The 13,197-nt window shown below is 47.4% G+C and overlaps 1 protein-coding gene across 5 annotated transcripts in view; it reads right to left on the bottom strand.

Annotated features, from left to right (window-relative positions):
• Window positions 1-13,197, bottom strand: part of eva1c (eva-1 homolog C (C. elegans)) — a 165,824-nt gene that overhangs the window by 143,430 nt on the left and 9,197 nt on the right. Inside the window, exon 2 of one of the 5 annotated variants that reach the window (XM_086007056.1) lies at window positions 8,859-8,993. The exons of the other annotated variants lie outside the window; for them this stretch is intronic. Coding sequence (XP_085863182.1) covers window positions 8,859-8,865 — 7 coding nt within the window. The 5' untranslated portion in view covers window positions 8,866-8,993. The remainder of the gene's footprint in view (window positions 1-8,858; window positions 8,994-13,197) is intronic. 5 annotated transcript variants of the gene reach the window in all.

Below are 13,197 nucleotides of genomic sequence, written 5' to 3'. Positions count from 1 at the left end.
TGTCCTGCAAATCCCCTTGGCTGTGTGATTGAATTGAAGAACTCAGTACGTGGACAACCCTAAAGAATTTCTATTTAAGCATGGTTTTATTAGTTTTTGTGCAATAATCAATTAAAGTCTTCTCCTGTGACGTGAGGCAAAAAAATTACCACAAGTCTTGAAATTCCATAACTCCATAGAATTTTGTCAGATCGGTGTGATATTAAAAAGTAATGAAATATAGTTGAGAAATCTATAAAACATTTTGGTGTTGCTATTCTATTTAGATGTGATGAGTTTCATTAATTCCCAGTCCTTCAGGAGGTACAGACTTCTATCTGGGGTGAACTGACATTCAAAGTGCCAGTCACAAATAAGTAGTGTTTTACTTTGCTACATTTGTGGTTTGGATTGTGGAATACTGGCAAAATATTCCAAAACCACAAAGTACAAATCTTTCACTGCATGTAGCCATAGTGATATAATAAGACCACAAAAGTGCTGAATCTTCAAGGATATATGTTTCTTTTACATTGTTGAAATCTGTTACAAAGGCTGAAAATTCATAAAGCAGCATTTGAAAAGAAGAAAGGTTAATGTTTTGAATTGCACCTCTTCATCGGAACCCAGGTCTGTTCCCAACTGTGATGAGAGATGTCCGCCCACAGAAATTGTCCTTTCTCTACAGATATTAATCGATTTGCTGTGCATTTCCAGCATTTCGTTTTTTATTTCAGATTAGGAGCGTTCACACATTTTGTTCTTTTCTCTTCCATTATATCATCACTTTTGCCGAGACCAGAAAAAGAAGCAAGAATCTTGCAAGGAGCTAAATATCCTTATTCCTGAATTCACCAAGCACTAGAAATAACCCTTTAGAACAACATGAGGTGAATGGCTGCCAAAGAAACTGTAAGAAAACTTGGTCAGACAATAGCAAAAATGTCAAAGCATAGAGATCTTTCACAGACCTGAATTGATAGTGGGGTGGCCTGGGCTGGTGCATAAAGGTGGTAGAACACATTGCCAGATAAGCATGGTGCAGAAGAAAAGGGCCATTTGCTTTGGAGGAGCTCACACAAAAGAAGCAAAGACGACACTGAGAGACCATGCATCCTGATGTAATATTGAGGATTGAAGGAGTAACTTTACATTGGTTACCACAGAGCACTTGCATATCTATCATTTTCTAAATTGGATTCTTATTATGGGCATTGTGTCCAGTTGAATGGCTGAAGAATAATCATGAAGCCGGTGTAAGCCCCCGACCTGCACTTACCTTGTGCGCCGGCCGTTGAGCTGTGGGCCCCCGTGGAATTGAAATCCTGGGCCTCCTCCAACTGCCGGCGCGCAGTGCTTGCGTATCCCAGGGGTGCAGTTAGTTCGATACGTCCCCTGGGATCACGTGGGCCATGGAGAGCCAACGGTAGCAGGGAATGCTTCATTCATAAGTTTGACAGGAAGACCTGTCAAACTTATAAATACTATAAGCCCCAAAACATCACTAAATCTTCAAATAAATTTTTTAAAAATCACATTTTTAAAATAAACTATAAATTACATGAAATAACTATTTTAAACAATAATTTAAATTTTTGAAAAAAATAATTTTATTTTCTAACGGGGCTAAAAATAAACTTACCTGTCTTTAAAGTATTTAAAAATAATAAACCTGTGGAAAAATTGTTTTAATTTTAATTAAATCACCACTTACCTTGTAAAAAGCAGGCCTTGCAACTGCTTTTTACATGTTTAACTTCTGGAGACTTACCTTCCCGGGAAAACCTGCAAAAAAAACGTAAGTTCCATTCGCACGCGCTGCCTCTTCTGCGCACGCGTTCGACCTCTGAACCCCTTCTTTCAGGGGAATGGAAGTGCCGGTTTCCCGCGTATGCGCAGTGCATGCACGAAACCGGCACTTCCATTGGGCTTACGGGTGAGTACCCCGTGCGTACTCACCCGTGGAGGCCCGAATTTCTGGACCAATATGTTAATGAGGCTGGCAGCCTCTGATTTAACCTGCTTTGCAGGTTTAACAGTGGACGGCTGAGTTTCCCAGGCCTCGGGAAACCTGGCAGCTGAAGGGAGGCGAGGACAGCTTTGGGGAGAAGGTAAGTGCCTTTACAGCACTGCTTGTGGGCCAGGAGGAGCAGGAGTGCTTTCCCCCAGCCCCCCAAGCTCCTCCCCATCAAACCACGCCCATACAAAGACCTCCAGGGATTACCCCCCCCCGAGAGGTACCTGGTCCTGCGGATTGCTCCCTGCCCGACTGCAAGCCAAGCCTGTCAATAAGGCTGACTTCTGGACAGGGAACCTCTCAGGCCAATAGACGCACACTGTGGAGTTCTGTGATAGCTAAAAGCAAAATAAAGCATCAGAACATCCTAAACTCCAACTCTTTATCCCCCCTCCCTATGGTTCTAAGAATGTTAAGCCATGTAACTGTTTTTAGAAACATTTTTCCTTATTTTCCATCTTTATCTGTGTTATTGAGATAAATACTGGCTTTGACATTTCCCATGGCGGTGGGGGGTGAGGTGATAGTTATTGCATTTTACTGGTTTAAACCTAAAATTCAAAATCCTATTTGAGCATTGATTCCAAGATCCCACCCTCCCAGCAGGGAAATCTCACACACAGAGAGCATGCATTGGAGATAGGGCTACAATATTGTGATTTTGATTTTCCAACCCATGCTGCCTGCAAGAGCGGTTCCCCATTAGAAGCACAAGTGCGTGGAACCATTCCTGTTACCTCCAAAGTTTTCACAATGGCTTAGGATTTCAAATAGTGTACATTCATGTCACTAATACCTTGTTAAATTGAATTATTTTTTTTCTAATTTCGTTCAAACCTTCTAAAAACTCTTCCACCGCTGGAAGCGGAGTTCAAATAAAAGAATAGAATCTGCAGTGTGCCAATTGGCTCATCAAGACTGCTCCACCATTTTGTGACAACATAAAAAGGTGTAATGAAAGTTTCCTTTCTCCAGTTGGCCATTCACAATTCAGTTCCCAGCACATGAGTTCAAAAGAAATTGTTCTCCTATTTACCATAATTGATATTAATTTGGCAATCTTCACTCAACAAGTCAAATAACACGTTATTTTTAAGTTGATAGATTTCTTAAAAAAAAGCAACTTTAAAAAAATTATCTGCAATTTTCTAGCATCAGAATTACAAGTTAATTATTTGCCTGGAAGCCTTGCCACGTAGTCTCACCCAATTTTCTTTCTGCTGTGGGCCAAGTTATAAAAGAACTGGTGCAAAGCCAGATAGGTGAAGAAGCCAACAGTAAGCGGCTGTGAATGCTAAGTGACAACTCAGAACGCATTGGTGACCAAAATGGTAGGTAACTTGAGCCTTACATCCTGTACTGCTAATAATGGGGAGGGAGTTCGATCCTCCTACATTTGTGGCACACATAATGGTGCCAATAACAATACAATACAAATAACATTCTACCCTCTGTGTCTGAGAAACCTGCTGAGAAGCACGATTGCTACTTATTACAGCTGAAATTTTGACATAAAAAAAACAGCTTACAAACAATTTTATTTTTACACAGTTTTCACTCATAACTGATGAAATAGTAATAATATACTGAGCTGTGTGTTAACAAAAATGTGGGAAAAGTTGCTCAACTCTTCCAAACAGGTACCCATTCCTTGCTGACACACACAAGTGAATTATTGTGTATGTATATTGGCTTAGAATTTCAGTATAGCCAGTTTTGGGGCGCTAACCTTAGCGCCCGCCCGAAGTTAGCGCCCGCCCCAAAGTAGCGCCCCGTTGCCGGAAATTCAGTGGCTTCGCCCTAAGAGGTTGTTGGAGCGCTAAAAGAGGCATTCCACTACTATCTTTAGGCGCTATGCCGGCGGTCCAGAGGGATAGCGCCCAGGCGGGGCGCAGCGCGGGTGCGGTCATTTTTTGACTGACAGCAGACCCCGTGGCGCCGACCAGCTCTTAAAGGGGGAAGGGACGAATTGGACTGCTGCCACGCCCTGCACACTGCAGCCTTGCAAAGAGGCCTCAACACTGCTGCTCAGCCCCAGGGAGTCATGGCAACGCCAGAGAAGGCCCGTGAGCGTGCCCTGCGCTTCTCAGAGGGTGATCTGGACATAATGGTCACAGCTCTGGAGCAGAGGCGCAGGATCTTGTTCCCAGAGAGTGGGAGGAATCCGAACCACCACGACTACACCAGAGCCTGGAAGCAGGTCGCCCAGAGGGTGACGTTCACCGGCGATGCCCCCAGGACCCACAAACAATGTCGTAAAAAATACAACGACCTGACCAGGATTGTCAGGGTGAGTACCCTTTCCAGTCTCCTCCTCATTCTTGCATGTACACCTGACATGATGGGCAAAGGGAGCTGAAAGTCCTAATGGCCAGCCCTCAGCCAGCAGCATTGGGACAGTCATGAGCATCAATTGGCCATTCTGCACTCTACACTCTGGCCCAGCTATTCCACCATGGGAGGCAGTGCACACGACATCAGGGCTACGCTCTGGCCAAGCTATTCCACCATGGGAGGCAGTGCACACTACATCAGGGCTACACTCTGGCCAAGCTATTCCACCATGGGAGGCAGTGCACACTACATCAGGGCTACACTGCGCACTTACAGCCCGTCCTTTCTCTTGCAGGCTAAAGTTGCGTATAATCGCCAGGCCCGTGCCAGGGCCAGGGGGGGCCGCGCAAAGCTGCAGAAGCTCACTCGGCTGGAGGAGTGCGTGTGTGTGCTCATGGGAGCCCGTCTGATCGTGCGCACAGCGTGCGGAGTAGCCGACCCTCCACTGCCCGGCAATGGTAAGGACCTCGCCTTTTGGCCCTCTCGCGTCGCACTTGCGCATCCGAGCTACCTCCTTTGCCACTGTCCCACCAATGCGCTGAATGCCACCAGTCCTAACTCCCTCGCTGACGCCGTCTCCTCACTCTGAAGCTACTCTTGTGCATTCCTGCTTTCAGCTGGTGACGACCAGGACCCTGAAGCTGCAAGTGACAGCCCCTCCGAGCAGGAGGAGGAGGAGGAGGAGGAGGAGCAAGCCGGACCATCGGGGGAACACTCAGGTCCCGCCGGAGAGGACGAAAGGCTTGACACGTCCTCACTGGACGAGTGCCTGGAGGAACTGTCGCAGGGGAATGCAGCTTCTGGGACCAGTGGCGTCCAGCCACCCAGGAGCCGTGCGCGTGGCCCGCGGCCTTCCCCCCAAAGGGGGGAAGGATCAGAGGGGAGTGCTGCTGATTGGCACACTCGCCGCCACCAACGTGGCAAGGTTCCCCTAGTTCGGCCCCCTCCTCCCCTCCCCAGCGGGTGAGTCGCGACTCCAGTCCGGACACCTTCACCTCGGAGGAGGTGCGGAAGCTGGATAAGATGGCCGAGGATTCGGACCGGCGCCACACGGAGCTCATGAGCGTGGTGGGGCGCATGCCTGAGGCCATCGAGTCACTGGCGACCAGTGTGCGCGAGTTCGGGGCAGCAACTGCCGCGAGTGGCCGCATGCTGACTGATGCCGTCAAGACCCTGGCGGGTGTGATGCGGGCGCACACCAGGACAACAGGGGCACTCACTGCTGCCACACGCGCTGTCTCAGGCAGGCATCGCCAGGGCAGCCGCCGCGCTGGAGCATCCCAGCGAGCCGCCCCTCGGCTGATTGTTGCGGATCCTGCAGTGCGGGCCCGGCCGAGTGCCAGCGCACCACAGCACCAGCCAGCCCATCCCAGACGCCAGCTGGCCCACATTGCGCCATCCGTCGCCGCCATTCCCCCACTGGGGCATCAAGGGCAAGCGGCTGGAGCTGATGTTGGCCAGGCTCAGGTGCGCCACTCAGCAGACGGCCCCTCGAGGCCCAAAGGCCGTGTAGGCCGCCCCCCAGCGGCATCTGGCGGAAGGACATCGGAGCCTCAGGCGCCTTCCCCCAGCCTCGCAGCAGCCACTGGGCAGAGCTTGCGAAGGAGCAGCAGGCCGGGCAGGGGAGGCAAAAGGCTGGGCAAGGTCTCGCCCTCGCGGGCCACTCAGTAGAGGGTGTGGCCAGCTTTCGTTTTATATGGCGGTGGCCATCTTTCTTTTGCCCATGGTTGTTTGGTTCGTGGGCTTTTTTTTTGCGTTAGGCCGAGGTTGAGGCCCGGGTTGTACAAATGTGGAGTGACTCCTCCCCAGTTTGTGGGAGTGAGTCGTTTGTTGGGCCCGTTGATTGTTTTTGGGGATTCATGTGGGAAGGGGTTTTCATTTTTGTGTAATAAAAATTTATCTTTATTCATGCAGTCTCCATGGTTGTTCTTCTTAGTGTTTGTTGGCTTCGCCGGCTGAGGGCTTGTGGAGCGGCTGCATTCATCTTCCCTCATGGCCCCAAGGCATTCCCTGACAGGGGGCTTAGAAGTACCGTGTAATAAGGTGGCGTCGCGCGGCCCTTGGCCCTGGTCGCTCCCTCCTGGGAACGTACTCCTGCACCTCCTCCTCCTCCTCCTCATGCTCCTCCTGCTCCAACGTCAGGTGGCAGTGCCCGAGTCCTGCGGATAGCCAGGTTGTGTAGCATGCAGCAAACTACCACAAATTGGGAGACCCGGTCCGGCGAATACTGGAGAGCTCCTCCGGAGCGATCAAGGCAGCGGAACCGCTGCTTGAGGACCCCAATAGTTTGCTCGATGATGTTGTGGGTGGTTTGATGGCTCTCGTTGTAGGCCTCTTCAGCAGCGGTCCTGGGCGCGCGGAGCGGGGTCATGAGCCAGGTACACAAAGGATAGCCTTTGTCCCCGAGTAGCCATCCTCTTGGGGGAGGCTGTGCCTCGAACATGTCATGCACAGTACTCTGCCGCAGGATAAAGGCATCGTGGCTGCTGCCTGGGAAGCTGGCATTGACAGCCATGATGCGCTGCTTGTGGTCACACACCAGCTGCACATTCAGAGAATGGTAGCCCTTCCTGTTGCGATACTGCTCGCCATGCTCCAGAGGGGCCCGCAAAGCCACATGCGTACAGTCAATGGCGCCCTGCACCAAGGGGAAGTCCCCGAGTCTGGCAAATCCCAATGCGCGCTGATGCTGGTTCTCCAGGGCCATGGGGAAGGAGATGAATTGGCTTCTCCTTCTGAACAGTGCTTCGGTCACCTGGCGGATGCAGCGATGCGCGCCGTACTGGGAGATGTTTGCTATGTCCCCAGCAGCGGATTGGAAGGAGCCGGTGGCATAGAAGTTCAATGCCACCGTCACCTTCACTTCCACCGACAGAGACGTCCTGCACCTGAGCTTTGGCCGCAGATCTCTGCGAAGCAGGTGGCAGATCTCTGCAATCACCTCCTTTCGGAATCGGAGCCTTCTAACACATCGCGCAGCACTCATGTTTAGGTAGGAGCGCTGCTGGCGGTATAGCCTGACTGGGTAAGGCCTACGTGGCCGACGCCTGTAGCCCCCTCTGCCTCTAGCCAGGGCTGCCCCTCTCACAATGCGTCTGCGAGCCCTACGGACATGGCGCTGCAGCTCCGCGTTGGCACCCCATGCAACCCCCATCAAATCCTGGCAAACACTCAAATTTCCAAAAGGCCACTTGCAGCGCTCTGGCCTGAGTCCAAAAATACCTGAGCTGTTGCTGCTTGAAACCAGTTAGCTATCCTCCTTGTTGTGTGTCCAGAAATGCGTTGCACTAGAGTGTTTTCTGAAAAAAGGCTGGCCTTTATACTGGAGAGCACGTCCCCTTTAATTTGCGCCCCCCGGGGCCCACGCTGGTTGTGTTGCGTTCCTTTTTTCAAACGCTCCGGCCGCCAGCCGCACAATGGGGCGGTCCGACTGAAGTTTGGAATCGGGGCGGCCAAAGGGCGTTGCACGAGGATGTGACGTCATTTTCTGCGCGCGCATCCGGCCGGGCGCTAAACTTTGCGCCGGCGCTAACAGCCAACTTAATGTGGGGCGAGGCGCAAACTGCGCTGCGCCCGGGCGCTACACGCATAGCGCCCGGAAATCACTTCTCTTAAGGCGCTAACTGCTGGCGCAAGCAACTGAAAATCTAGCCCATTGTATTTGCTGTAAATTTAGCAGGTTGCGTATGCAACTCTATCTGAACAGACCATGCAAAAGTAACATACCGGAAGACGGAGTGGTTAAAATCCCACATAAGGTACAGCACATTTTGTTCTTTGGCCACATAATACAAAAATAGTAGTTAATCATCAGCTGAATTAGAACAATGGCAGAGGTCTATAAATAATTTGAATGCAGTGGACCTTTACTGACCTCAGCTAACAGTGCTTATAAATGTATTTTACGTAACCATAAGTCACTGGAGTGCTCATGAAAAACACTAATGTAACTTTTCAACAGCTTGACCAAATATAAAATGAGCCACGTTTAATGCAATACCATCTAAATAAATCTTACTGTCCTTTAAGGTTATGTGGTTTTAAAAAAATTGATTCCTTAAATATTATAATTAGGTAAAAAGTTTGGCAGAGTATAATTTATTTTAAAACATAGCAATATGTAGTCTATTAATTAAGCCTTTGATTAAGTTACAATTAGGTCAGAGACAGAATAATAGATAACGGGTAAAATGATTAACTACAACCACTACAATCAAATGGGTTTAACTCCTCCCTACTGTATCCCTGTGCACGTTTTATGAAACTGCTTCTTATATAGGAAGACATTTTGGAATAAGAGTGCCATTTTTAGTTGATCTTAGCCACACTTTGTCATTATAGCTCTCAATCTATCTTTCCTGTCTTGAACTCATTCATTTTATTGTCTCAATGGCCTTCCATATATGTCTAATAATCTTACATGAAATATTTCTACCTGAATTCCTTACTTGCTCCCAATTTTGAAATTACAGGGTATATCCCACTGGTGATAAATGGGCAGGTGAAAACCAGAAGAATTATGACTTACCGATCATCCTGGGTCCTTGGCTTGCAACGCACACTATTTTTCACCTTGCCTTGCCTGTTGGTGTTCTAATTGAGACCATTGCAATGCAGCCCTCAATTCTTCGTGATTTGGCAAGAGTCCCATCCTAAGTAAATTCTGCCCATTGAAAGAGGGTGTTAAAAGCTAGCAGCATAAGGAGAAGTGAGCTCTTAAAGATACACCGCTATTTTTTTAACTATCCATTGTTCTGCAAATATGGGGCTTACTTTCAAAGTGGGTACATTTCAGTGTGCTGATCTCAGTAAGGGTGCTACAATTCACCTCAGTGTCTCTGGGGGACAATCAAAGAATTCAGGTTTTTTTAATCTGGAAATAAAAAGCTAGTATCAGTAAAAATGACCATGAAGTTTGTTGGATTGTTGTAAAAACCAAACTGGTTCACTAATGTCCTTTAGGAAGAAAACCTGGCCTGTACGTACTCCAGCCCCACACCAATGTGGGACTCTTAAAAGCCTTTCGAAGCGGCCTAGTAAACCATTCATTTGTATCAAACTATACCAACTTCTCAGGTGCAACTAGGGACGGACAATAAATGCCAGTCTTGCCAGCGATGCCCACAGCTTAAGAATTCATTTTTAAAAATAATGCCAAAATTATTGTGAAATCACTGCACAAAAATCACAGTGCGTGCCAGGAATCTCACTGACAGCCACTGAAAGCACAAAACCAGAAAATCCCAAATCCCTCGCACCCATCTGCTACCCCCCACCCCCCGCCCCCACCTCCCCTGCCCCACAAAATAAATCTTGCACAGATATCCTGGAGTATTATCACGGCTATAATCTAACTTTGGGGTTGAAATAAACCACTCAGGTTCTAATCACAGTCAACACCATTTGAACATTTCAATTAGTGCCTTGTAATCACTTTTAGGTATTTATTATGCCCTATACAAATCAGGAATTGTTGTAGCTCTATACAACAAACTACTGTATCACTATGTTAATGTGACCTTTTTTCTATGCTGATCTGTGATACAGTGGCAGTTTCCATCTCCCCACAGCAACTCCACTACTTCCTATGAAGTTATGTAGTTGGAGCTTTTCAATTTTTACCCATACAGCTTCCTAGATATTTGTGTTTTGCAAATAAAATCTCTGGTTCTGTACGCCCACAGACCTGAAGTAAGGAATTAAACAATCGAAGCTGCATTATGTTATTGAACATTTTTTTCCCTGTTCTCTATTCTTCTGTTGAGGGCATTGATTCTTATAATGGTTTCATGAGTGACAAACGCCTTCTCACAAGTAGCAGTTATTCTAGGGTGACCATATTTTCTAAACTGAACCTGGGCACACACAGGGTGGGAGCACAGCAAAGTAGCCAGGACGGAAAATGTAGGTTGTGCAGCGAAGCAAGGCAAAATGTTTTAGCAGCCTATATTTTAACAGTTGCACATATACACTACAAATGCAATACAAGTGTGCATATAATTACCATGGATGTGATGTCACACTATTGAAGTGCATTCAGGCACCCCTCCCCCCCCCCCCCCCCCCAAGTGACTGAGCTCACTCCTGACCCCTCCCCCAGTTACTGAGGTCACACCCGACCCCCCCCCCAGTGACTGAGCTCACTCCTGACCCCTCCCCCAGTTACTGAGGTCACACCCGACGCCCCCCCACAGTGACTGAGGTCACACCTGACCCCTCCCACCCCAAGTGACTGATGTCACACCTGACCCCTCCCCCAATGACTGAGGTCACATCTGACCCCTCCCCCAATGACTTAGGTCACATCTGACCCCTCTCCTAGTGACTGACATCACACCTAACCCCTCCCCTAGTGGCTGAGGTCACACCTGACTCCTCCCCTAGTGACTTAGGTCACACCTGACCCCGATACCCCCCCCCCCACCATAACTAAGGTCACACCTGACCCTCCACAGTGTCTAGAATTAGCCCGTCCCCCCTTCCCCCGGTGAGTGGACTGGGCCCTCCCCCGCGGCCTCTCCCTCACCCGCTCCAGTTGCAGTGCTCCCAGGCACTTCTGGCGCACGAGCCCGGCCGGAAACTCAGAAACAACAACCGACACATGTGCAGTGAGTCACTCTGTACAAGTTGATGTTTAATTTAGCCTTAGAGCTGCAAACTGACAGCTCGGAGGGTTACCCTTACTGCCCAGGGGTACACTCTGGGACAAGTTTCGTGAACCGGTGACTCTTCCAGAGACAATTGTTTGCTCTGGGACACAGTACCTCATCCGGGGACTGTCCCTGGAAAACAGGGATATATGGCCACCCTAAGTTATTCATCTGTATGTCTAGAAAGCAAATGTGGACAGATTATTCGACCATGGAAAGTATCATAGCCAAGACCAATCCTGTCCTCACCTGCTGTCCACACAAACACGCACTTTCCAATAGGAATCATTGGATATTAATCAGGAACAGGAACCGTGTCTGGTTTCCCAGCCCCTGCCACCCACGCTCTTTAGCCCAGGAACACTAAGGCCTAAGTGTTGCTCAAATGCGAACAGATAATTCAGCACACACTAGGAATGGAACATGGGACCTTCTGGTCTGTATTAGCACAACACCAGGTAGTGGCTTTACCCATGAAATCATAGAGAGAAACTGTTATTAAATATTTTAATTAGATTTTTTTTTTAAAACAAAGTTTACACAATTTTTTATCCTTCCTTCCCAACTGCCATGATTTTATATGTCTGAACATTAGGGAGAATGATGCAACAAAGTATGTTTTATTGGTGATGTAGTGATCATGAGAAAACCAAGTGATCCTTCGGATCATATCTGCTTTGGAAAGGGAATGTTGCGAATGGGCTGACACTTGGTGATTCTGCCCAGATTACCATTATCATTATTTAGGTGCCCAATGGAAATTGGAGGTACAAACCATCCTACTGAAATTTCAGGTGGAAGAAAAATAAATCACTTTTATTGCATTTCAAACAATTAAGGTGGCAGGGGTGGGTGGGGGGGAGCGGTAGAGAGAGAAGGGACCAACCAATTGTAACTATTGTTCTGATTACAAAAAGACTTGTTCATCAACAGGTGGTGTTATTGCCTAGCCAAGCACACAAAGCCCGATAATCTGTATGGAGCACTCCTCAGCCATCGATGATATTTCCTCTAACTATATTCATATTTAGTAGATATTTATATTTATTTAAGGTTGCAGTATGGCCTAGACACAACTGAAAACTATTTTTTTTTACAGAAATAAAATGACTGAATATAGTTTTCAAAATTATATATAATTACATAAAATCTACATCTTGGTGATTTGCCAGAGATTATTTTCCAAATTTAACATACTACACAAAATATACTTTGATTAGAAGACTAGCTACAGGTAATTGTCTTTTCTTATCTATTTAAAAAACAGGGCTATGGTTTTAAAAAATGAACACAAACATGTTGTACCATGAAGTGATAGGCTGCAAGGATGTGTTCGTGATTTCCCCGTATGAGTTCACAATCTCATTTATTCCACATTGAAATAGTTCAAGCAGGTGCCTGTTATTTCTCTGCAGATAGGGAGAGAGACAGAGTTACTTTAGACTACTCCTGCACTCCTTGTTATAGCCAATTATAAAGTGACTTTGGAACAGGCCTGTGGTAAGCTACCCTCATTATCCAGTTTGCCAGGGAACACAGGTGGTTTGATCTTGTCTCGTCTCCTCCCTATCCTCTGTTTACAACCAGGACATATCTATCCTAATCTTTGCTATACCTAAGTAAACTGATCAAGTCAGGTCAGGTTTTAAACACTGCTACCGTAATGACAGTAGATGGTACTACCAGTGACTAGTCAATGCTGAGGGTTTTGCGGTGGTTGAGTAAACTGGCCACCTGCAGAAAATGCCAACGCCTTTGGGTTGATGAGTGCCTGGAGGAAGGTAGTGGGACCCCCAATGGAGGAAAAGCTAACAAAAGGCAGATGAGCTAATCCTTGAATTAGCGAACAGTATCCATAACCTGAAAGCCGTGACGCAGTTGCACTACATAATAAGTCAATGAAAGAGCAACTATGAGCAGTCCGAAATATGATAGTAAAATACTTAACTCAGACGGAATAAAGAAATTCCCTTAGAAGAATTACCATCATGCATGATGAATAAAGAGGTGTGGATGACATTCACAGGAACTCTGACGATAGTCAACTGATGATAATGATGTAACCTAATTCCCTCTGTGTCCATTCACATGCACATTTTGGCTGCCGCTCTAGACCGGAGCCCATTACCTCTACTTCCTTTTTATAGATTCTTTTAACCTATTTGGGGTCTTCTATCCGGTCTTCTCCCCTTCCTGTTACCCAGCCATGCCACCTTT

Source organism: Somniosus microcephalus, chromosome 14, assembly GCF_052327205.1.
Source record: "Somniosus microcephalus isolate GS21.2 chromosome 14, FLI_Smic_1.0, whole genome shotgun sequence".
Classification (NCBI taxonomy): Eukaryota; Metazoa; Chordata; class Chondrichthyes; order Squaliformes; family Somniosidae; genus Somniosus; species Somniosus microcephalus.
The sequence above is the reverse complement of the archived record's forward strand: the minus strand, read 5'-3'. Positions and strand labels throughout refer to the sequence as shown.